This window comes from Centroberyx affinis, unplaced genomic scaffold (assembly GCF_046629955.1).
Source record: "Centroberyx affinis isolate AG114_WGS23_722 - 3 ecotype Tasmania unplaced genomic scaffold, CSIRO-AGI_Caff_v1 ptg000622l_1, whole genome shotgun sequence".
NCBI classification, from domain to species: domain Eukaryota; kingdom Metazoa; phylum Chordata; class Actinopteri; order Beryciformes; family Berycidae; genus Centroberyx; species Centroberyx affinis.
The window spans coordinates 73,695-98,914 of NW_027279251.1; the positions used below are offsets into that span (position 1 = coordinate 73,695).

A 25,220-nucleotide genomic window follows, 5' to 3' on the forward strand; every position below is an offset into this window, starting at 1 on the left:
TCCATCCACACCCTTCAGAAAGAGAGAGAGAGAGAGAAAGAGAGAGAAAGAGACTGGGCCTGTCCAAATAAATTACCATAACCATTTGGAAGACAGTGAAAAAGAGAGGAGGAGAGGAGAGGAGAGGAGAGGAGAGGAGAGGAGAGGAGAGGAGAGGAGAGGAGGGAAGAAAGTGGGACACAACAACGAGCCATGGGCATTCACTCTGTAACACTCTGACTGTCCAATATGATCATTGCCTGTGTAACACTGCATAATCCTACATTTCTTCAAAAGTAGCCCATGTGTCAGGCTCTTGCAGATAAGCATATTTTTATGGGTGTTAAACAAGGCTGCATATTGAAAAATAGGCTATATTGATACTGTACGAATTTTGTTATTGGCACAGGTGGCATCAAAAAGGCTCAAAATGTTGGATTCTTGAAATGAGGAAGCAAGCTTTATTTGTCTTTGTGGGAGTGTGCAGAGGAAATCAATTGAGTGTGGTTTAATTCTGTTTAGAAAAGCAGGCTAAAAGTCTTAAAGAGGTTTCGAAGTCATCGTCATGCTCTCTATTTTTGTTTTGTTTCCAGACACGGAGGCAGAGAGGAACGCGCTGAAGGAGCACGTCTACCCCAAACTACGAGACTTCTGCAGGGAGAACTATGGGATTGAGTTCCAGGTAACTTGCTTCATTCCATTTTTTCCCCCAGATTTTTTCTTTCTGTCTTACCTTCCTCCAACCCAAGAGACCTGTAACTTCCAGAGCAGTAGTTTTGCCAGTATTGACTGTCAAGTGCCTCCAAATCTACATCATGGCTTACACAGCAGTGAATGCCTTGAAGGGCCCCCAGAGTGAGCTGCATGCAGAGGCCCCTATCCCTTTAAGCGGACAGAAGGCCAGTAGAGATAAGGCTTCCATCGGTGAGTGCTGGCACATATCTAGCTCTGGATAAGACAGCATGATGCTAGGGCTTTCCCTTTGTTGTTGTCAGAGAATTACCCCCGTCTCCCTGCGGTGTCCACTGATCGAGGATCATTTGCATTGCAAATCAGCATCAGTGTAAACGGAAAGATTGCTATCAGAGGTTTGTTTGTTTAACAAATCCAGGAGAGCCCCGGAGTCAGGGGGAGATTTCCACCATAGATTGTTCTTAGAAGGATTTGAAGAGCTTTGTTTTTGATGAGGGACTTGTGACCCTTGAATTGTTCCCTAAGCTATAGTCAGTGGGGGTATTGGCAGCGGATGCTCAATTTAATGCTGAGAATGTTCGGATCACGAACAGCTCCGAGCACAAACATACCAAATGTATTATATCAACACTTAATACAAAAGTCATTAGAATGACTGACTTCTGTGAAACGAGGATTATCCAGTGACTCACCTCATCTTCATTTGTAAATCTACATCAAATATGCCAAGAAACATGAATATAAGGTCTGGTGCTATCACATTCCAGACGGGGTGGTGGACCAAACTTGCTTAAGTCATAAAGAAGAAAGTTTAAGTTTCATAAAGAGACTGGGCAATCATTAGGATGGAACATTTGCCGTCCGTTCTGTAGTTCCAAAGTGTTCGCACATGCCCAGTTCACACTATGTAAAGTCACCAAAGATTTACTTATCTGCCTGATACCATTGATCTCTCAATTCGTGCCTTTTGCCCAAGCTGCTTATGAACATTTATAAGAATGTCTGCAGACCAAACTCAACTATTATGATGTTGAACAAGAAGAGTCGCCTCTCATTAGGATGGGACCATCTGCTTATCTCATGATACGAATCAATATGCTATATGGGGTTCACGATTCAATACAACCACGAAACGATGCAATAAATAAAAGTTACATGACAACAAAGTCTGACTGTGAAGAATTATGTTTATTTATGAGCCACAAATCTTTCCAGCTTCTTGCTAGAATATAAATGACAATTTTAAAATGTCATTACAAATTGTAAATAATTTAATTTCGATGGAGAGCTTGTGAAATTGTGATGGTCAAGCCGTCTCATTTGTGATTACTACAGCTGAATAAAATGCAGCTTATATCGCAAATTCATTTTTCTGCCCCACGATACATATTGTCACATTTTTGTATTGCGATATTGCCATTTGTATTGAGATATTGAATTTTGATATTTCGTCCGATCCCTACCTCTCATGTACACCTAGCACCTGGAGCCAGTTGGATATCTGGCCCTCTTTACATTTACATCGCATTTACATTTTATGATTTATAATGGATGTAACAGCACCATAAACTTACATTCCTAGATCGCCAGTATTACACTGAACCACTCATAAGAAGTGTGAAGGTCCAAGCCACAGTGACCGGACAACAGATGCACCAAATATTCTCTGCATCTCTATAATGCCCATGTGTGATGGAGAAGTGTGAGGGAGAGCAAGAAAAGGCAGGCGGAAAAGGTTTGGCTTCGGTATCTGTGGCCACGTGTCTGTCTGGTGATTCAGCTTGCTGTGATGCTGCGTGTGCTGAAATGATTATGCACAAGGCCTGAGAGTTAATACTATGACTCACTTACTCTGCTCTCCCTCCTCCCCTGCCCCTGCCTCTGCCCCCCTGCCCCAGCCCCCCCTCCCCCCTGCTCCACCCCCTCCCCCACCCCATGTGAAAATTGGCACCTTAGCTAAAACCGAAGCTTACTGGAGCCTGATAATGTGTGTGTGTGAGTTAACGCTTTGGTTGTGAATCGTTTTGTGCATGAAATGCTATGCGATCTTATAGGGCAAGTGGTCCATAGCAGATTCTGTATTGACTCATGTTTATTTTTTGTTTTAATTTCCTATTTGCGCCCCACATGCACACACACACGCGCGCTCTGTCTCTCAGACACTGGCGCACACTGACACACATATGCCAAGCCGCTGAAACCCAATTCTCCCCAGTCCCTCATCACTTGACTCGATTTCCATCCAGAATGTTCCCTTAAGAGGATGGAGAGGGATCGCAGGAGATAGAGAGAGGGATAGAGGGAGGAAGAGGCCGCGGAAATCTTCCAGCCCAGGGGCCGAGGGCCGCGTCCTCATTCAGTCAATGCACAGCAGCAGCCAGGGGATCAGGCTTGGTGATCCCTCTCTCCGCTTCTCTCTCTCTCTGTCTCTCTCCCTCTCTCTCTCTTTCCTCTCTCTCTTCATCACTCATTTGTATGCTCACATTTTCACAAATATATACAAAACACAAACACATTAAGACTTAGCCCTGAGTGGATGGGAATGGGGGAGGAGAGAGTGCTAATGCCAGAGGAGCACAGAGGACAGGGTTTAGACAAGGTTTTAGACCGTCTTTAACCGCACTAGATTACTGTCGGTCTGCGTGAGCGTCGGTCTGCTCTGATAGAGCTTCAGTGGAAGCAAAATATATCGTCACGGACCATTTGGTGCTATCGGTTAGGCATTGATCAGTGGATTTCATGCTTGTGGTTGGGTCATTGGCCACTCAAATATATAGATCCACTGCTCAGTCCAATTTGTATTGTGGTGCACATGCTGGAATGTCAATCCCTCATCCAATACCACTCCGAAATCCCAATTCCCAATATCTTAACCCATTTAGCATCTCTTAAACCTATACATTTTCTAAGTTATGCAAATTTGGCTCCTGCCCTGCAAAAAACGGCTCATATTCAGCCTTCATATGTTATTTTTGTTAAACCAAGAGAAAAATCTGCCAATGGGGTGAGATAACTCCAATTGTTTCTAATGCAGTTTCACTTGTTTCAGGAATTTTCTAGAAATGCGTGTCAATATGTTGACACGCATTTCAACAGGTTGGCAGGATTAGTGCACTAATATCAAGAAAATGACACTTGCTTCTACAAAATCTTGAAACAAGTTGATTTGCATTGAAAAAAAGTGAAATTATCAGACCCCATTGGCAGATTTTTTCACTTATTTTAAGAAAATTAAAATTTTAGGACACAATAATTGACTAAATGACTTGTTAAGGTGGAGACTTTCTGCAGTGTGTGAGAAAAATGATTTTGCAAGATTCTGTTACACGATGCTTACTTGCTCACACATGCAAGAGTTACATTGGATCTACTGGAAACAATTGTTTTGATAATGTGATAGGACCTTTCTATGGTTGCCAGACTCACTGGCCATCTAAGCAGGCATAACACACACACATGCGCAGACACACACACACACACAAACTCTCAGACAGTGCAATTACAACAAGAGTTTCCTGGCCACAGCTGTGAGATTCTGTTCAACGGCTGTCACTCAAACGTCTCCCACAACTCACAACACAGGCGGCAAGACTAGAGACGAGATGAGGGGTGAGACGACATTTCACAAAAAAAAAAAAAAGAAAAGAAAAAAAAGAAACCTATTCATGCAGTCTATTATGTGGGCACTTTTAAAGAAGGGAAAATAAGCCTGTCACTGTGGCTTCGTCAAAAAAGCCAGCACACTTGGAATACATCACCCACACAAGGAGAACACTTCAAAATGTTTCATTGCTAAGAGTTCATAGTAATTTATTTTTTCCTGCTGGGCCTCTCACTGCTTTTTTGTGTTTGTTTTTTGCATTTTTGATTTTATGTATTGTATCCGGCACATGTCAAAAATCAGTTTTTCCCCTACTGCCACTATGCATTTGATCTTCATAGCTTTTTTGTTCAGTCAATTCTGTTTAAATAGCGTCTTTAAATAGCTTCACAAACAACGCAGAGATCAAACGGTCTAGAAGAGAGCGCTAAAAAGGGGTCAAAGAGGAGATGAGAAGATGTTGTTTCACCTCTTTCTCCACATTAGCATAGAACGATTTGAGGTTTGACTACAACTTTTGCCATGCCTCCTCCGTACAGTGATGTATCTGATGTGGAAAAAACTGTTAGAAGAAACAATTTAAAGCATGAAGGTTGGCGTTGAACCTTATTTATTCATTTCTCTCTCCTCCTTCCATCTGTTTACCTGCCATTCTCTCTTGTTGTTTTCTCTCATTCTTTTTCTCTCTCTGTCTGTTTCTGTCTTTCCTTGGCAACAGGCCAGCATCTCCATTCACTTGCCTGTCTCTACAGAATGGAGCACAGAAACATGTCAACATGCCAACTGCCTCAACAAGAATGCTGCAGACACTCAGCAAAGATAATCAAAATCAAACATGAAAATAAATCTTAGGCTTCTTCAGTTATAGGTGCACCTATATGGGAGAACTATTCCTTTCCTTGATGCTGAAGAGGAAGGCTCTTGTTAGTTTGTCTGTCTGTCAGCAGGATATCTCAAAAACCTATGAACGGATTTCCATGAAATCTGGTGGACAGATAGGCCTTGGGCCAAAGAACAATTGATTAGATTCTGGTGGTGATCCAGATTGGGATTTCTGCCATTAGACGATTATCGTTTTTTATTGCCATAACTAGGAAACAAACAGATAAAGACTTTATTCCAGATCCTGAGGGGATGTTTGCAGGGTCAAGAAATCTATTTCTCTTAAAATCAATAAGGAATAGGAATGATCTCTTTCGGTGTTAACAGTTGGAGAATTGTTCAGCGTTGGCAGAGGTTTTCGCTCTCTAAGTGCCTTCTAGTTACACAAAGTTTTCACCTTTACTTCTAGCCCTTGAATGAGCTTGGCTCACCTCAGCCAGCTTTTACTCTGCGTTCAGACTGCTAGGAACCACATCGCTGCACTGCTGTGTGTGGTGAGCTAGCTGATTGGTAGCTGCAGCACCAATGTAGCAATAGGTGTAACATACATAACACCTGTACGTCGCTGAAGGGTGATGTTGTCCAAAACTTAAGCTACAACCAGCTTTTCTGCACTGACAATGTTTCAGCCAATGTTCCTTGGTTGGAGAAGAGAGAGAATTCACTTGTAAAGTAGGTTGTCAGGTTTTTTCATGCTTGTTAAAAAAAAAGCTGAAAGTCTGTTACCGAATAGACTTTGACAGTTGTTTCACTACTTCCTTATCACTGATACTGACAGCCAAATTAAACCAAAACACTAACTAAAGTTTTAATTCTGCTCATTTTCTCTTAGTTGAGTCCAAAAATATCATTATTGGTGATTGTAGCAATTTCCACATAGATAGGGCTTTAGAAGTTTGAATCTGTCTTGGCACTTTGACTCCACCTGTATATTGGCTCCAATGGGAAAGCATTAGCATGAATCATAAGAAACAATTTGATCGAGATTGACAAGTGGCTTGACTGGACAATTGAATAAAAAAAGAATTAACAAGATTAACCATGGCAACAGAAATGAATGAAATGAATCTGCCATGGTGTAAACAATTTTTCACCTACATTCTCATGGTTGAGGTTAGGATTTGTTTTCTGAGTCTCCTTGTAGATTTGCTATCAAGAACCTTCCGTAGTAATGAAAATATACAGTATCTCCCTGAGCCTTTTAACTAAGAGCCTGCTCCCCCCTCAGCGACTGTCTCATTATGGTAGCCAGTAGCCTTGTCTTCTCATTACCTTGTGTCTTTTACTGGCTCTTAACCTTACCTTGCCATGGGTGAGCTGCAGTGTCTAAAAGTCTCTGCCATAATTGCCCCCAAAGTGTCAGCGCTTGGCAGATTTTCTCAAAGCTGTACATGTGCAATCTCAGCCCAGCATTCATAATTGACAACCTGAATCAGGTTTAGCTATTACATTTTCATGCGCTAGAAACTTGACCTGTAATGGTCGTAGCAGGTAATACTTGCCTTTGGCCAATAATAAGGGAAATAAAAAATAGAGATATAATATTGAAGTGTAAATCCCCACTTACCTCCCTCCATGTGACCTGTCTGCACTGCAGAGTTTTGTCAACTTGATTTTTGTGTATATATTTCATATCACAGCAAAAATTCATATTTGGCCAAGGATTTGGAGCTGTATTTTCCTTGAGCGGTATGAAGGCTTTATTCATCAAACATTCTGAGTGATTCACTACATGCTCTTAATAAAATTGCCCAGCAGTAGAAAGCTTAAGATATATTTCTGTTGGTGCCATATCTATTTTTACTGTTGTTTTGCCTGAGAGTCATTCTGTTGGTGGGTTTTTTCTGCCTTTTTCCCGCCTGATTTCATGCCCTTTCTTCCTGGGCATCTTGGGCATAATCCCAAACTCTAATAGTCTAACATTCAATAAATAAAAAGGCTTCTCCTGCACTTGACCTGCCATGGGCAAACGCCTTCCAAGGGCATTAGAAAGCTGCTTAGTAGAAGCTGCTTCAGCTCTTACGTAAGCAACAGCACCCCCACTTCCATAGTTTAGAGAAAGTGAGAGAAAGAGTGGGAGAGAGGAGAGAGGTAAAGCAGTCAGACAGAGAGGAAGAGCAAAGAAGAAGAAGGGATGAGAAGGGAGTATAAAAGAAAAAGAGAGAGAGAAAGAGGGTGAAAGGAAACAAGGATTCTGTGAAACAAGTCCAGCCAAATCCAGTCCCACAGGAGTCCTCTCTCCGTCTAGCTGTGCCTCCTTCATTAAAAAAAAAACCCTCCTTCACTAATCCCTTCTCCAAACACTTTTCCTCTGAACTCCTGGCAATAATATCTCCTCTGCTTCTCTCTCATCTTGTCTTTCCTACCTCGTCTGTCTCTGTCTATCTGCCCTTGCCCATTTTGGGTAAACAATTCTGTCTTCCTTCTCCTATGTATCTTGACTGTTTCTGTCTCTATCCTCCTTTTCTCCATTATCATCTCCCCATCCCTCATCCCTCCATCCCTCCAGGGAAGGACGGTTGGCAAGGGGGCAAATTAAATCAATATGCCCCCACACATACACATACAGTGAATAGATATGACTAATGTCTTTAGCTTTTAATTACCATGCATCCTCCCAATCCCCCACCCGCAGGAACCCAGTGGAAACCTATTAGGAAAGGGGGGGCACTCATCTCACTTCATTCCCCCCTCCCTCTAGTCCTTGTCAACACAGGGCCGATTTGAGCCTCCCACATATGAGCGTTGGATGTTGATTAGTGACACTGATACGCAGTGACTGATGTGCCAAGCAATGAGTTTGCCACAATAAACCGACATGAGGGACGCTAATTAAGGTGCACATGACTGTGTGGGAGAGGTTTTCCAGGGTGAGAGCATTTGGTGGTGGAGGATAAGGAAAAAGGGATCTGAAACTAATACCACATCTGCTAGTTGTACACTTTTTCTTCTACATCCACACCTATGTCATCTAGGTCTCTTTTGGTGATAAGGCGGTATGGGAGAAACAGGCAGCTAGTTGACTGCTCCTTCCACAGCTATACAGCTGCCCACGGGTCCACAACAATCAAGCCAATGGTCTAGCTGCAGCTCTCCTGTTGCTCCTACCAATCACGAGACAGACAAATAGCTCTCGGGCTGTCAGAGTGAAGTCCCGCCCTCTTGGTTTCACTGTTGTCCGGCTGCTGGGAGCTGCCAGTCTGTTCTCTGCTGCTCTGCGGATGTGTCAGTCATTGTGCGAGGCTAAACTCATTTGAGCTAGCTCTTCTGATGAGCAGCAGAGCATGAAGGAAGACAGCGGCCCTCACTGCTGAATCACTTTGGCTCCACCTCATCCCCCCGTTGTACCTTTTACTCCTCACTCACAGCCAGCAGGGAGTCAGACAAGCAGAATACATAGCAATTCCAGCTAACCACCAGGATTGAATCAACCGCACCTAGCAGGGGGACTTGAGTCAAACAGAAGAGAATCAGCAATCATGCAAATCGTGCATTTTGCATGGATGGATATATAGGACTGCAACTTGACCATCCAAGCAGAAAAGGCCACAAGGTATAATGTGTCCTATAGTTACAGTTGCAAGCCACATTTGAAGCCCGCAGGGGCAGCCGGCAGGAGGGCTAGTTGTCCTCTTAGAAGGGCCAGAGCGAGCAGCAGCGTGGCGTGGCCACACACATTTACCCAGGCCTTTCCTCTCCCTGCTCTCCTTCAGTGGGAGATTCCCCCTGCGGTGTGTTTACAGCTGGAATTATCTGAACCGCCAACACTTTTGACAAATGTGTTGAGGGAAACCCCCCGCTGCTGTGTGTGTGTGTGAATGTGTGTTCTGTCTCCTGTTCCCAGTGGTCCCTAATGCCTTGAACAGTGGTGATTTTCAGTCACATGGAGCAGGTGTGTGTGTGTATAGGTGTGTGTGAGTGTTGAAGACGGTAATGGCGTCAGTTCAGCTCAGATAATTTAATGTAGGGCTACTGACCCTCCTCTGTTTTTCAAATTATTGAAGTCCTTCCACTTTTGTTTAATTATACTCTGGTCTGTTTGTGAAACCTAAAAAGTTAATGGCTTTGGTCTCACTCCTTTAAATGGTTCTCAGCTTTCACTGCATTTCATGAATGTGCATGCAGGAAAACTGACCACCAGTTGAAATGGTTTATTCGGTTGTAATGAAGTGGTGACAATGCTTATGTTATGCAAGGAAAAGTACGGTAAAATGAGGCTGTTTTGCAGGAGCTTACAATATAGCAAGTTTGCCTCTGCAACTGTAAACTCACACTTCAAAACAGCAACTGAATGACCCTGTTTTTAAAGAGAAAGTTTTGTCATTTTCATGGTTGAAGGAACTGATTGGTGTCATGTGAACTGATTACCTGATTAACTGATCAGACGGCTTGTCCACACTGATGAGAAATGTGTACAGTACACACAAGCAGTCATGAAGTTTTCCATTATGAGTTGAGAAAGGTGGTTTTACTACCTATTCTATGCTATTCTATTCTGTTCTATTACAAAATTGGCAGACAGCTACTTTTTCTACTTTAATTCACCTTTGGTACTTTGGTTATACATGCTCTATTAGTTTAATTTGTGTTGCGCTTTTCCAAACATAATTAGAAAGCACTTCACTCATCTCTCCTCTGTGTGGTGTGTGTGTGTGTGTGTGTGTGTTCAGGTTGTGGACCTGTACTGGGGTATCGACCCAGAGGAGTGGGACAGTCCAGAGCTGCAGCGCCTCAGAATGAAGCTCCTGGAGGAATGTCTGAAGACCTCAGCTGGACCGTGTTTTGTTGTGAGTATTACACACCGCTTAGGCTACGGTTACACGGTTGATAGTAAAGATTAGATATTATCGTATTTCACGGCGCTATGTGTCCACAATTGGCCTAAAAATACCTGCATCCACAGTGGCTGAATAAGTGAGTGGAAATCTGTTAAATCAGCGTCCACTTTAGTTTTTACCACTCTTCCTCTCTATCTATTCAGCTGCAATGTGAAATTACTGTAAGACTTGATTGTGCCTACGCTATGTAGAAATTTTATAGGCACTTCCATGTGTGGTTTTGAAGATCTAATAACAGTGTGAAACTACCTAAGAGTGAAATTCGATTTTTCTTCCACACCTGTCCACATCTTATTTAATCCAGGCATGATCACAGCCGAAAACTGAATGAAAACTGAAACAAGAGTAACCATAACCTTTGAAGACCCTTCATAAGCATTTAGCTTTAGCTTGATTTAGCTTGTGTCATTGCGTGCTTGTGTGTGCATGCTTGCTTGTGTGTGTGTGTGTGTGTGCATGTGTGTGTACAAGCGTGCATGTGTGTGTGCTTGTCTGTTTGACAGTGGTCAACCACACTACTTAGAATCCTCTTTGTAAGCCTTCAGCATTAACTGGAAGTGTCAGTGTGTGTGTGTGTGTGTGTGTGTGTGTGAGCTGAGCTTGGGCAAGCATATTGTAGACCACAGAAAAGCTATGAAAAGCTAAAATCACACTTGCATGAATGAGTTGTGTGTGAAAAGCAAGGAGAGAGGTTGGCATTATGTGTAATTATAGTTAACTGACTGGTTCACTGACATGTGAGTGATCTGTTTTAGATAATTTTAGGCCACAGAAGAAGAAAGTCAGGGAGAGGAAGGGAGAGGAAAGAAAGAAGACAGGAGCGGAGAGAGAAAGACGAGGGAAAGAGAAATTGATGGTGAATTATTCAAATGGAACAGAGCCGTTTCTAGAGGTTGTAATTGAGGTGAGAGATCACAGGGAGAGGTAATGCATTATGGGTAGGAACTAGCCCTGGCCTCCAGGGAGCATAATCTCCCTCCCTAGATCGAGTTTTTTTTTTTTATTCCTCTCGCTCAATCTTCCTTCACCCTGCATGCACTGCTTCCCTCTGCTTCTTTCATTCACAAGCACACTGATTGACACACACACACACACACACACATACACACACACACACACACACACACACACACACTCCACTACAAAATATCTCTATTTCTATATATCTATTGAGACCTCTGCATTTCACTGAGATAATTCCACTTGTTTCCAAGGCAAATTAACACATTAAGATTTTTTTTTTAATCATATGACATTTTCTTGTTACTAGTGAGCTGCCATTTTAAAAGATATTGTCATTTGACTCTAAAAAAAAATCTTCAAACAAGTGAAACTGCTTCATAAACAAGGGAAATTATCTCACCCCCATTGGCAGATTATTTCAGTGGTTTTAAAAAAAATCGATTAGAACCAATAATAGATAAAATCACTTGTTAAGTATTTTTGACAGTGTCCCCTCCCTCTACCTTTCTTCTAGCGCTGCGTGTCTTTTCTAGTATGCATAAATATTGCAGGGATATAGGAGTATTTGCTAAATATGTATTTTCTGGTGGCTTTGGTTTTGACCCTTGCACTCCTTACTATTGGTTGCTGTTAATGCTCACAATCCAGGAGTTTAAGATTTTTCTACTGAGGCACTCATTGTTAAGTTGCTCTGGTCAGGAGTGCTAACGTAATGTTTAAAATGTAAATCTAAATAAGCTGAATCAGGCTAAACTGGACTGAGCCGATCCGGTCTGAGTTTAACAGAAGTGACACAGTCTCCGGTTTTGTGCTGCTGGTTTGGCGGAGTGTTGTACATGCCGCACTGATTTCATTCATTCCCCATCGGCCCCGCCGCCCTCCGTCCCTGCTGCAATTTCACCATCTTAACCCCGACTGACCCCCAACCAAGACCACACACCACACAGAGGGAAATTAGACACACAGAAACGCAGGTGTACACACACACACACACACACACACACACACAGCTCTTTGTTCCGTCTCTCTCTGATCCGTCTCTCTCACTTTTTTTTTACATCAAAACACACTTTCACACACACAAACACACCCACACACCCACACAGGTGCATACAAACAGAGCATCTTGACCTGAGGCATTTTCTCCATCATGGATTGAGAAGCAGCAGGGGCTTTCTCTAACTCTGGGTGATATAGACGTTTTAGACTCCTCCACGCACCCACACACTCCGAGACAAACGCACACACACACACACACACACACACACCCCACAGCACACATCCTCCCCATCTGGCCGGTTAAATCTTTAATGGCGTCTTCTAGCGGTCCGGTCTCTGCGGTGAATGTAGATTTGTGTGCTGAGGACCCCCAGCAGCTCCGCAGCATTAACCGTCTCGGCCCACTCAGACACGTCAAAGCCAGCTGCTGCTGTCCCCGCAGCCCGGCCCCGCGTCGCCACAGGCCGTTTCCCGGGACCGGGGGAGCTTCGAGCGGCGGCGGTGGCCTTTGATCAGGGACTTGGATCCTCGTTTCTGACAGTTCTGGGTTGTCTGGGCCATCTCCGGAGTACCGTTGTTTATTTTGACAGGGCGGTAGGCCTAGATATATATGAGGACAGGGAAACCGGCAGCGGCGTTCAGGGGCGCTGTTGTTTTTGCACACGGCAAACACATAGGTTGTAGCGCATGTGTGTGTTTGCGTGTGTGTGTGTGTGTGTATGTGTATTGGTTCAGACACATTCCCCTGCCTCTCCGGTGTGTTAATATTTCTCTGCCATTTGATGCACACCCATACATTGTTTAATAACATACTAGATCTCTCTCTCTTTTTCTCTCTCTTTCTATATATTTACTATTCTATATATATCTGTTTGTGTGTCTCTCTTCCTCCTTCTCTCACACACTCGTTGACATGCAAACCCCACTTTCCCCACCTTCCATTACCATCACCATTCACCCACTCAGGGACACCAAGGTGCCCACACACACACACACACACACACACACACAACCACATGGCAGTAGGAGGCGACTTCAAAGAGAAGCTGCTCTGGGGGTCTGCAGCTCACAACAACTGTCGCAGAGCCCAGGGCTCAGAGGATGGGGGGTGGAGAGTGGTTGGGGGTGGAGGAATAGAGGATGAAGAGGATGAAGACAGAGGAAATCTCTGAAAAGCCTAAATTACACCTGCACGAATTAGTTATGTGAAAACCTCTGCGAGGAGAGAGGGGAGGCATTATCTTTCAGCATGGGTGACATGGGAGTGATCTGTTTTTGATTATCTCACGCCCCGGAGAATGGGGGAGAGAGAGAGAGGGAGAGGGAGAGATAAAGGTAGGAGGAAGGAGAGATGAAGGGGGGGATGGGAGCTCGAGAGGAGGTGGGGATAACAGAGGTTCCCTAGAAACACTATGCTGTGGCTCTTCAGAGAGAGAGAAACAGGATTGAGAGGCGTAGAGGTGTGTTTCCTGCTGCCACTGAGAATGTGTGTGACAACTGGAACCTCTCACTACTCCATTTGGCACACACACACACACACACACACACATCTCTCCTCACTCACCTCACCACAAATCACTCGATGTCGTGGAATCCCTCATTTCCAGGACTCCAATAGCATAATAATAACATTCTCCAGCAGTCTAGTCATCATAGAGACGGTAACTAGTCAGTTCTATTGCTCTTTCATGTTTTGTGTTTTTTACTTTTATATAAACGGGGAGTTAATCTGACAAATGCACATGGTTGTCACTAGACTCCATCCTACTATTCATCCTAAACTGGCTATGGGGAATTAGGGGTTCTGATATCAACACTTAATATTCAGAAAACTTTATGGCATGGAAAATTGCCTTTGAACATGAAAACACAGCAGTTATGCATGAAAGGACAGTTTCCACATCTGATTTTTTTCCACTGTTCTTTCAATTTAGTGGGCATGTTTGACCTTATCGCTGATTTAGAGCTGTGCCAGTTTATAGCAGAGACAGTCAACTGTTATATAACCAGCTTTTCATTTGCGTTTGATATATCAATTTTTCTTCATGAGTAGGAAGCAATCTCTCAGCAAGTGTCATTAAAAGGGCACGGCTGAATACAAGACAGGTGGCAGTGCAGGGTTGTTAAACACACACACACACACGCTAAAACACACACACACACCCACACACACACACACACACACACCACACCTGTGTGAAGGGGGCTTTTCTCTAACCTGTCGGTGCAATAAAGTTGGTTTCCATGGCGATAGCAGGGGTTGGCATGGTGATGGTGTCATTGACCCGGAGATTAAGCATGACAATGAGCCATGACTGTTTTTCTTTTTTTTTTCCTCTCTTTTTTCTCCTTTCCTCTCCTCTCCTCTCCAACGGTCTCGAATTCCCTCATGTAAAACCACTAAGCTTGATGAATGCCTCAAGGACGCATATCGGTACACAGAACGTAGCCACACATCCAGTTTTGCTGCTTTTTTTCTGTTTGCCTGGAAATGTAGCAGGTTCACTGGGTGTAAGAGGATAGTTCGGGATACTGTAGCACTGGTTTCTTTCTGCTTCTCCCCCATTCATTCAGCATGATGTAACTGCTAAAGTAATCGCCCGACTGGCTGGTTTGCCTCATCTTCAGTGGAAGTTGGTATTTCAGACCAAAAAATCCGTTCTTAGAATCCAAGAAAGGAGGAAACCCGCCCATACAAAGAATCGTAAGACATTCTTCATCAATGGCATCTTCTATGGCAAAAAGAGTGACTAATCAAAGAGTGACTAATCAAAATTCCTAGTATTTGCTGTTGACACTCAATGTGTATGCTTATGCAAAGCTTGCTTTAATCCAAACATTACATTTAGGCTGGTCTGGGTTTGAATGCTGCACTCAAACCAAGTGTGCATGTCACTATTTCTTTGATCAGATCATCTGGTCCTTTTTAGACTCATTTCCCCCTTTGCAGTGCCAAAGCTTATGCAGCAAATATCTTAACAGTTGACTGTGTGTTTTATTGATTGATTGACTGAGAGAGTGATTGATTTGTTGATTCATAGCCGTGTACAATATCTCAGTCGCCTCTCCCGACTGCGCGGCCCGGCTCATCAGATAAAGTGCACTTAGCCGGAGTATAAAATCCCTTCCAAGGATGAAAAAAGTGAGGAGGGAGGGAGAGGAGTGTGGCTAAACCTGGAATTGCATTTTGGCCCCTATCAGCTTTGCTATTGTCACTTTAGCCTTCTGCTTCTTTGCACCTGCGGCTGCTAAGTGCAGTAAGAAGTACTGCAACCCCTTGGTCCCCACATACACATACATATACACACACAGACTCACATACAGACACACAAATACACACAGACGCGCACACACCAGAGTCAGGTTCTAGCTTGTCAGCTGTCATGGTGTAATCCACTTTAACTGGTTTCAGTCCTGTTTTTTGGCTAAGACAGCGGCGTAAAACCACGCTGCAAATATTTGGACATTTTTTTTACAGTTTTGCTTTGGTAGATGGAGTAGGTGACACAAGTGACAGTAGGTTACACAGGAGGGTGAAGTGGTGTAACTGTGTGTGTTTATGTTTATGTGTGTCTGTGCGTGTGTGTCTGTGTTTGCGTTTGTATGCCCGATTTTGTCTGCCTTTCCGTCTGTTCATTTTGATAAGAAATATTAGCCACTTTTATCTCTGATCTCTATCGGCACACACGCTCACGCACTCTCTCTCTCTCTCTCTCTCTTTCTCTCACACACACACACACAAACACACACCCACATACTCAGCCAGTCACCCACTCCATCCGTCCTGCTATATCACCGCAAGGCAAGCTGACAGAGACTTTGTCAGCAACTTGGAGAGTGACTGTTCTTTCCACTCTCTCTCTCTCTCTCTCTCTCTCTCTCTCTCTCTCTCTCTCCCTGTCTCTCTCTCTCTGTCTCTCTCTCTCCCTGTCTCTCTCTCTCTGTCTCGCTATATGTCTCTCTCAGCTTAGTTCAGCGTTCTCTCCGATGCCTCTATCCTCGACTGACACATCACTGCAGCACCCTCAGTTACAGAAAGCCATCTAAAGTGGGTGGACAGCAGGGTGGTTAGAGAATTTGTCCTATCACAAGTTCAATCCCCATAAGTTATAATGTTTCCCCAAACAGTCATGTGTTGCTTTGTTGTGGTCCGGTGTAGCACAATGGGCAGATCATTGGATTCAAAACTGCCAGGGTCAGGGGTTCAATTCCCCCGGACCCACCCATGTTGAAAAGCGCTGCACTCATGGTGCTATAAGATGCTTTCGGTAAAAGCCTCCTATATCGAAAACTTGTTTGATTGGGTTCCTTGAGCTGAAACTGAATTGAAAAGCAATACTTGCTATCATACCAATTTTCAGTATCTAATGATTTTGAGAAATTGAAAGTAATCAAAAAAGCTGTAAAATCACGATTATTCCACTGAGATCTCAGGTTTTGTGTTAGTTTATGCGCAAGTCTGCTGTTGAAGTAATTGAATGTGATCTGTTTTCATATAGAAGAGCAAATGGCATGCACAATAATGCAGTTAAATGTCTTCTGAAGTAGGCTACCCTAAGCTACAATGTGCACCTCTGACATTTTGGGTTTGAATCCAGCCCATGACCTTTTAGTCAATCACCTATAAGGACAGTGGGCACTCTGCTCTCCTTGTGTATTAGACTCTTTATTTTGGCAGGAAGAGAGTAAAGCTACTTACAAACATAAAGGGATAACACTGTAGAGCCAAGAAGTGGGAATCCCCTGCTATCCTCTCCTGCCTTCCTCCTCTACTTGCAGCTTGTTCTGTTCATGTCTTAAAAATACTTGGCTCTTGCTCTGTACTTACTGTACCACTATATTCTTATTAGGCTACTTGCTTTATTGGATATACTTGAATATTCCAGTCACAGGAGTGTTCATTTATTTAGTACCTGGCATCATTTTCTTATTAAGCTACTTGTGTTATTGCAGATATTTGAATATTCTAGGGTCACAGAAATGTTTTACCTTTTCCTCTGGGTTAGCAGTGTTGTTTCGGCCCTTCCACTCCTATTTATTGGCTTCTTCTCCGTGGATTGTCACCTTGTCGTGGTGGAGAAGCTTGTGTGTTCCTGAGATCCCGAGAGCGACGGCGTCTGGAGCTATGCTCCTGGTAGGGTCACCCATGGCGGTAAGGTTGAGGGGGATGTCCCTGACAAAGAGCAATCCAACCAAGACCTCAACGGTGAAACAGGTGGAAGATGATGGCTGACTTTAGGGGTGCATCACAACGGCTGGGAAGGCGGATGAAGGCTGCAACAGAAAAGGGCCCCCAGTCGTCATGGACTCCATGCTACTGGATCCTGACCCAGATCTGTCAAGGATCGTGTGGTGGCTGTCTGTGCACCAGTCTCCCCATGTTAAACAAAGTCATGCACAGGCGTGCTCCAGAACTCCGCCATACCGCAGAGACAAAGCGACAGCACCGCAACCACCAACCACCACCATTTACCTCTGCCCACACTGCACCAAAGTATGTGGATGGCGGATCGGCCTCTACAGCCATCTGAAGACCCACAAGTAGACGACCCAACAGAGAGGACAGTCATACTTGTTTCGAGTGACCGCCGATGATGATGATGATTTATTGGCTGCAGCCTTGGTAGTGGTACAGAAATGTAAGCTACTGTTGCACTGGATAAGAGCGTCAGTTAAATGGCTATAATGTAAATGAAGAGTTTGGTTCCAAAATGAGATGCTCAACCTTTGAAAACGGCACCTCCTCCTCCAAAATGATTGATATTGGAAATGATCCTCCTTAAGATGCTGGATGATGAACCTTTGGCCCTTTTTACAACATGGATACAGAAGTCTATAAATGTAAATTAATCTACCACCGGGGTTTGTGGGTTTTGAGGCCATCCTGCAGACCATGCGCCACATTCTGTCAGCTTATTCTGCTTGTTCTTTGCATCTGTTCCTGCTGTGAATGCCAAGGGAACAAGGAGTCCAACATGGAATGGCTTTGAAGCGTCATTGCCGTGAGCGCACCAACGTGGTTTTCCTGCTCAACGGAGCTCACAGTCATTTGGCTTGTCCCTCGCTCTCTCTCTCTCTGTCTTTGCCCCCGGGGGTCTAGCTGCATGTGCATTACAACGCACGCCGCACAGATCAGCTGGTCATGTAGTTAAGCTTTCCAGTGATGTTTTACTCCCATTGTCCTCGCATGTGACTGATTGTGCACATCAAGGACCGTGCCAGTAATTTCCCCTGATGATTTCTGATGGTATTGAATTGGCTGTCACTCAAATGCATATGTGCAGATTGGCCGGGAGGAAGAATGGGGACTCGTCGGAGCTTAGATATGCCATGTGGAGTGGGAGATAATGGCGGGATGAAAAGGCCACTATTTAATTTGATGAAGCCTAATTATCAGGCTGCTGTGTTGAGTGTTCTCATTTCTGACTAAAAAAGATTGTGGGGAGAGATTGACGGTAATTGGTGTGTTGGTTTTGGTGGATATGATTATGATTACAGCGCTGATGATGATGATGATGATGATGGTGATGATATTGGTGGAGGTGATGGTGGTGAAGATGACTATGATTATGATGATGATGATAATGTTAACTGTGGCACAGAAAACACGCTTAACTCGAATTTCTCTTTTGCAGTTATTATTCCCACAGACCCACATTTATTTAATCCACTCTTTTCCTTTCATTGAAAACACTGCCATCCATTCTATACATTAAGCAAACCTGCCCACATTTCTCAGTTATCCTCTGTACTATTCATTACTGTGTTCATGTCTGTGTACTTGACCTAACAGTGTGCCATTCAATCATTTGCTGCGGCAGCAAAGCTGCATTTCCTTACTAAAAAAGAATGAATTGAAAAGAAAATCACTAGCTGCGTGAGTGAATGTGTGTGTGTGTGTGTGTGTGTGTGTGTGAGACAGAGGGATGTACGCCTGTCCTTGACTGGTTGTTCACCTCAATGCCTTTGAGCAATCACCACTCTAAGGAGAAAGGCCACTGAGAAGTCACACATCAGTCTTGTCTGTTTTAGATTTTTCAGAAATACACAATTAGCAGCCAACTATTTAAGTATTTTGTTAATGATAGTCAACCAGTACGGGTTAACAACACTTCACGGTCACAACAACTTAGGCTTTTCTCTCTCTCTCTCTCTCTCTCTATCTCTCTCTCTCTCTATCTCTCTCTCTATCTCTCTCTCTCTCTCTCCGTACAATAATAGCCTTTCCCCTTCTGTTCTTTCTCCTCTACACTTCTTGCTCTTCCTTCTTCACTCCTTTATCACTTGCTCATTCTCTCCAGTGTTTCTTGACATCAAAACAGATCTGAAGATAACTGTATCTATCATTTTAACACTCATTGTCCCCTCCCTTACTTGTCTCCCCCTCAATTTAACACTTAGTCTGCTCTTCTCTCTCTTTCTCTCTCTTTCTCTCACTCTCTCTCTCTCTCTCTCTCTCTCTCTCTCTCTCTTTCATGTGGACCACCACACAAGTCCTTCACTGACATTTGAAAGATTATAATGCCACCCATTCTCCGTCTCTCTTTCTCCCCTTCCCTGCCCTCTACCTTTCCCTCCTTTCCCCCAGGGTCTGGTGGGGGAAAAGTACGGCAGCATCCGTGTGCCAGGGGAGGTGGAATCAGCAGAGTTTGAGATGATCCTGGATGCGGCTGTGGAGGCGGGGCTGGACACGCATCTCCTGGAAGAGTGGTACTGCAGGGACGAAAACTCTGTGCCGCCCGCATACTACCTCAAACCCAAAGCCCAAATGCTTAAGAACTACCAGAACTCTGTAAGTCCAACTAACTTGCTAACTTGCTCTCTAACCTATATCTTCTACTTCACATCCAAAGCCTAGATGCTCAAGAAGTATCAGAAGTCTGTAAGTCTAACTAACTACTACTTAAGAAATATTACTGCTAGCTACTTCATAATCTGATAACAATTCAAAAATGAAATGCAGATAATGATAAAATATAATACAAAATAGGTCCGCATAAACAATGTTAAACAAACTGAGAATTTGCTCAGATTTTTGTCTCTAAAACACCCCATGAAACACCCAAAAGTGACAACTTTTGATACAGCGAAGCATGCAGCGTGAGTCCAGATGTTTATGAACTCCCACAACTCTGTAAGTCCATGTAACTTACTGTTCTACCTAACCAATATCTATTACTTCAAACCCAAAGCCTGGATGCTCAAGAACAGCAACTCTGTCAGTCCAACTAACTTAAGGAATATCGATGCTGTTGTGCTACATCATACCCAAAGGCCAAATTCTCAAGAACATTTTACGGAAGATCATCTTCAAAACATCCTATGTGTTTTCACCATAAAACCATAAAAGGCAGCAACAACATTCTGAAATGAAGGAACATCTTACACTTCAATAACTAAGTGGAGGCTTTAACAATGTTGCTAATGGAGTCATGTCCTTGAGCTCTGTGGTTCATGAATTTAATTGTCCTTGAGGAATTCAATAAAAAAAAAAAAAAAACACATTTCATATGCACATATAGAAAAGCAAACCACAGAGCTTTGTTTGGAGTTTGTGGGGAAAGTTGTTTTGTCTGAGGCAGTTCTTGAACCCTTTCAAATTCCTGTCCTTGAATTCACTTTCACAAGTAATGCTTTTACTAGACTTGTAAATGACCCTGTAAAAGTCATTTAACAACACTTCTGTCAGCACAGTTACTTTTAAAGGAAAATGTTAAACTACTGAGTTCAACCTTCTTATGTCAGGAACTTTATGAAGCTCATAAGTATCTGCCTGAGTTTTCTTAAAGCTGTATGGTACTTTTGCCTTGGGTCTCACTTCAGTCATAAATACAGTATATCATTAGCTGTCAATGAGGTATTCACGGTTAGCCTTTTAACACACTTTGGATGCTAGAAAACCTACCTCAAACGATCATTAAAGCTACCTACTTTAGTTAATTAGCGTCTCTTCGTATTTTTCTTTATTTAACTCCACACCAGATATAATCAATCAAGAATCAATCAATTCCACTCAACTATATTGCCTTATTTGACTACGGCAAATTTATGTATCATACCAACACATTAAAAAATTGTACTTCACCATGATATTATCAAAAAGCAGAATCACATGCAGAATCATCAAACACTCTGAAGCCTTCCTCACATGGACCACAACAGTATTCCCTCCCTTACCTCTAAACAGTACTAAAGATAATGAGAATAACCACGTTCCCTCTGGATGCAACGAGTTGCACACGATGCAAAGAGTCCACAGTGTAAACCGCTGTGTAATCAAACTGTCCTCTCCCCACTCCTGTCCTGCTCAGATGGAGTCAAGCAGCGCAGCAAAGACCAAGAATGACAAGGCCTGGAGGAATGTGTCGGAGGAGATCAAGAGGATCTTCCGTACGGCGGTGCTGCAGCTCCAAGAGAAGGGGACCATGAAGGCCGCTCAGGCCAAGAAATTCCTTTGCTCTGGTTAGTTTGAGGTCTACACCATTATTATTATTTTTTCATCTCACCTTTAAATCTTTTGGTGGCTTCTTTTAAATGATATGTGTGCTGCACAGTCTGTTGGGTAGCCCTGTTTGATTTCCTTCTGTGTAGGTTGTGTATTTGGTTCTTTTGTATAGGGAAAGGTACAAACGCAATTGTAAACATATGTGACGCCATGAAGCAAGGCTCCTTTTTCTTTACAGGAGACCCATTTTACGTCAGATAAAGTTTGTATAACAATGCACTTATTTGATTCAATAATTGATTATTCAAACAAAATAATTTATTGACCCTCATTAGGGAATATACCCTTTTAAAGCTCCGAATGCTATCTACCACAATGTGCCTGCTTTTCCTTTTTGTCACATATCAGCTGAATTGTATCAACCATTCTCTCTTACAGTAATTTTTATTACTAGACCCTAGATGAAATAAATGAAAGGAAAATCCAGAGATCCATTTTTCCTAAAAAAGAAAAGAAATCACACCCTTACGAATATGTCAAATATTTGCAATATGTGATTTCATAGGGTATATCAGCTTAATACAATGGTTACAGGCACAAAATCCAATTCTTTTTGCGATTGTTCAGAGATGTTTACATTTGAATTGTAAATGGTTAACGGAATTGCAAGGGCATTAATAATGCAAGTGAAGCTTCAACCATTGAAGACAGCTTTTCCCTTTCTATTCATTGCCTTTCATTCTGTTTTATGTATCTCATTATGTGAAATCTCTAGATAGTTACCAGGGTAGTAACTGAGAAGCTATATGTTGTGTTGTTCACAACAGAACATGTAGCCAATTTGCTGGAGAATGCTTGCCAATGAATGTGAGGCTTAGGAATACCTCTGAAAACCATATTTTTTTTTCACCAAAGAAGTCATTCTGAGTGCTCCTACTGAGACTGGTAACATCAAAGAAGAGAAAAAGTAGATTATGAGATGAAGTCACCATAGTGGATTACTACAGCAGGCATTGTTAGTTCTCCTTAGCTCTGCTGCTGGAACGTTAAGTGGTAAAAAAAAAAAATAACAGCAAGAGCAAGAGGTGCAACTTTCTTTCAACTGAATAATTCCTCCCGCTGTTTGTTTTCACCATGTTAGGCAGGTTCTGCCCTAAGGTGTTTTATGTGAGTTGTAATTTCAACAAGGCACTCCATTTGGGAATCACCCATTCATTACTGAACTGTTTGGACACTACTGATCTAATCTTTCAATAAGGAGACATCTCTTTCTCTTTTTTTCTTCTTTTTATCAGGCTCTTGTGGTTTTGGGAGATGACCTAAGCAATGCGTTGTCAGGGTCGATAAGTGCTTATTTTATAGGCCAGGCCTTTGAGTCAAAAGGAGCTGATAGGAAAATCACAGCCTCTAGCCTTTTGCGTGTTGGTAAGATTTACACAAAGCTACTTAAGTAATTACCATCCAAATGTAATTGTTTAATATGAAAGGGAAGCAACTCTTTTGTGTAAGGGGACTGCAGGTAGTATGTCATTTAATTGAGCACACTGGGCTTCAAACAGTGCTTGATTATATAGAGGAAGCTGCGCTCTCTCCTGCAACTCTCAACTTTCCTCTCCTACTTTTCTCTCTCTCACCTAATTAGCAGTTCTACCATGTGAGCAATACTACACAGGAGATGTTGGCAGAATTTCAGTAGAGCCTGCTCTTTGGGGGGGCTAAGATAAAGTTCTGCAATGTTGGCTTATGTGATTGTATCAACTTTGTTTCTTCTTAAATAAGGCTCAAGAGAAATCTATCTAATCGCAGACTAAAAGCTTCCAAAATCTGTTACGCTTTGCTGCTGCAAGACTCTAAATCCTACGTCTGTTTGATGGCTAGCTTTGGAAGGTGTACAACATCATCCAGCGCTAGCCCTCTCAAGCTGCTTAGAGAAACCATGGCATTAGGCCATTTTGGAATTTACCAAAAACCATCCAGTAATCTAAGCTTTCAAAAACTTTGCAAAGCTTTTGAGGCTGATGTACATAGGTAGAGAAGTTCAGGAAGGGTTTAGACTGGCTGACCGCTTAGAAGAAATGACCAAGTTGTGTTGTTTTATTTCTCATTTCAGCCTTGGAGGATGAATTAGACTTTGCCCTGGGCAAACAAACTCCTGCCTTTCTCAAGAAATGTGTTTGCTACATCCGCAAGATCTCTAACTTCGACCGCTTCGCCAAACTCCCTGACATGACCCGCTACATGGACATTGTGGTTAGCGCCGATCGCGTCATGCGCAACCAGGAAGCCTATGAACGTCTGCTGAAGGTGCGGGATGAGTTCATCCCCACAGTTGTGGCCGCCTCCAACCTCCGTGTCTATTCTTCAGTCACTCACTGCGACATGAAGTTGGGCTACTCCCAAGAAGTGGAGAGCCACTATGTGGAGGGTCTGTGTAAACAGTTCTATGAGGACATGGTGGATATCATCCAAGCCACGGTCCAGCAGAACTTTGACACAGAGACGGACCCGCTGTACGATGAGATTCTGCAGCACCTGTCCCTGTGTAAGAACTATGCGGCATTCTATGAGTATAAGAGCGAGACGCTGGATTACGTGCAGGAGTACCTTCTGCCGTCCAAGGGGAGCAGGATGAGCCCCCAAGTGGTGTTTGGGGGACCCTGCACTGGAAAGACACTGCTGCTGTCTGAGGTCGCCAAACAGGTGAGATGTGGATGTTAGGATGGGATCGAACTTTGCTTTACAGTTTGGTGTGTGTGTGTGTGTGTGTGTGTGTGAGACAGAGAAATGCGAGTATCTGAGAGATAATCATGGTATTATCTTTTTGCTTTAGGTGATCCCTGCTCCTTCCTCTCTCTCTCACTTTGCTCCTCACTCACTCCTGTAGTGTGTTCATGCTTGTGTGTGTCTGTCTGTCTGATCTGAGCATGTGTCCATCTTTGTACAGCAGAGTATGAGGGGGCGTGCAACTGTTCATCTCTTCTCATCAACTGCTTGCATGACCATCTGTGTGTCTGCCAAGTTAGTCCATTGCCATGCACATGCCTCTAATCTCATGTGAGCCCATGCATGTGTGTGTGTGCGTGCATGTCCACATCTGCATATGACTTACGCATTTGTTTTGTGCTTGTGTTGCTGTATGAACATCTTCAATTACTTTGTAAGTGTAGATGCATTTGTTTCTTAATGTGTGTGTGTGTGTGGGGGGGGGGGGGGTGTATTCGTATTCTCTGTTCATTCACTGGCCTTGTGTGTGCCATCTGGCTGCCCAGCTACATTAGGATCACATCGCAGCCAGGATCCTACAGCAGACGCCCACATTTCTACCCCTCCTGTCCACCTTCATATTAGATGTCACAGCATTGCATTCTTGCAAGAAAAAAGTGATATTCTATATAGGAAGTGGCCAGACACACACACACACACACACACATTCAAATGGGCAGCCCGATCTCTCTATGGGCTCAGCCGTGTTGGAATTGTCCACTCCATCATTTAGGGAGAGGCTGGAGGAGCAAGACTGGGTCATAAAATATTTGCTTGGAATACCAGATAGGTGGGGTTTACCACATCAGGATAATTCAGATTGTGTCAGGTAACGATGATGCACCCAGATGAATGTACCAAATTTACTTTAACATACTTTTGTGTGATTGTCTAAAGCTTCTGACACTCATTGTATTGTCCTGTGTAGTAAACTCCACCCATTTGGCAGGTTAAAACAAAATAATCATTTGCAAATGCTACTTGACCTAGGTCAAAGAAGGAGAACTGCAGAGAAAGGGATGACAACAATGTTAATAGATTCAAGCAAGACCAAAAG

At 43.2% G+C, this 25,220-nt stretch overlaps 1 protein-coding gene across 2 annotated transcripts in view; it reads left to right on the forward strand.

Moving 5' to 3' along the window:
• The window catches only part of LOC139643537 (NACHT and WD repeat domain-containing protein 2), a 39,395-nt gene that overhangs the window by 8,585 nt on the left and 5,590 nt on the right, over window positions 1-25,220 (forward strand). For both annotated transcript variants that reach the window (XM_071518704.1, XM_071518705.1), the window contains 5 exons: window positions 573-661; window positions 9,826-9,942; window positions 19,544-19,747; window positions 21,267-21,417; window positions 23,511-24,100. In XM_071518704.1, the coding sequence (XP_071374805.1) occupies window positions 573-661; window positions 9,826-9,942; window positions 19,544-19,747; window positions 21,267-21,417; window positions 23,511-24,100 (1,151 nt within the window). The remainder of the gene's footprint in view (window positions 1-572; window positions 662-9,825; window positions 9,943-19,543; window positions 19,748-21,266; window positions 21,418-23,510; window positions 24,101-25,220) is intronic.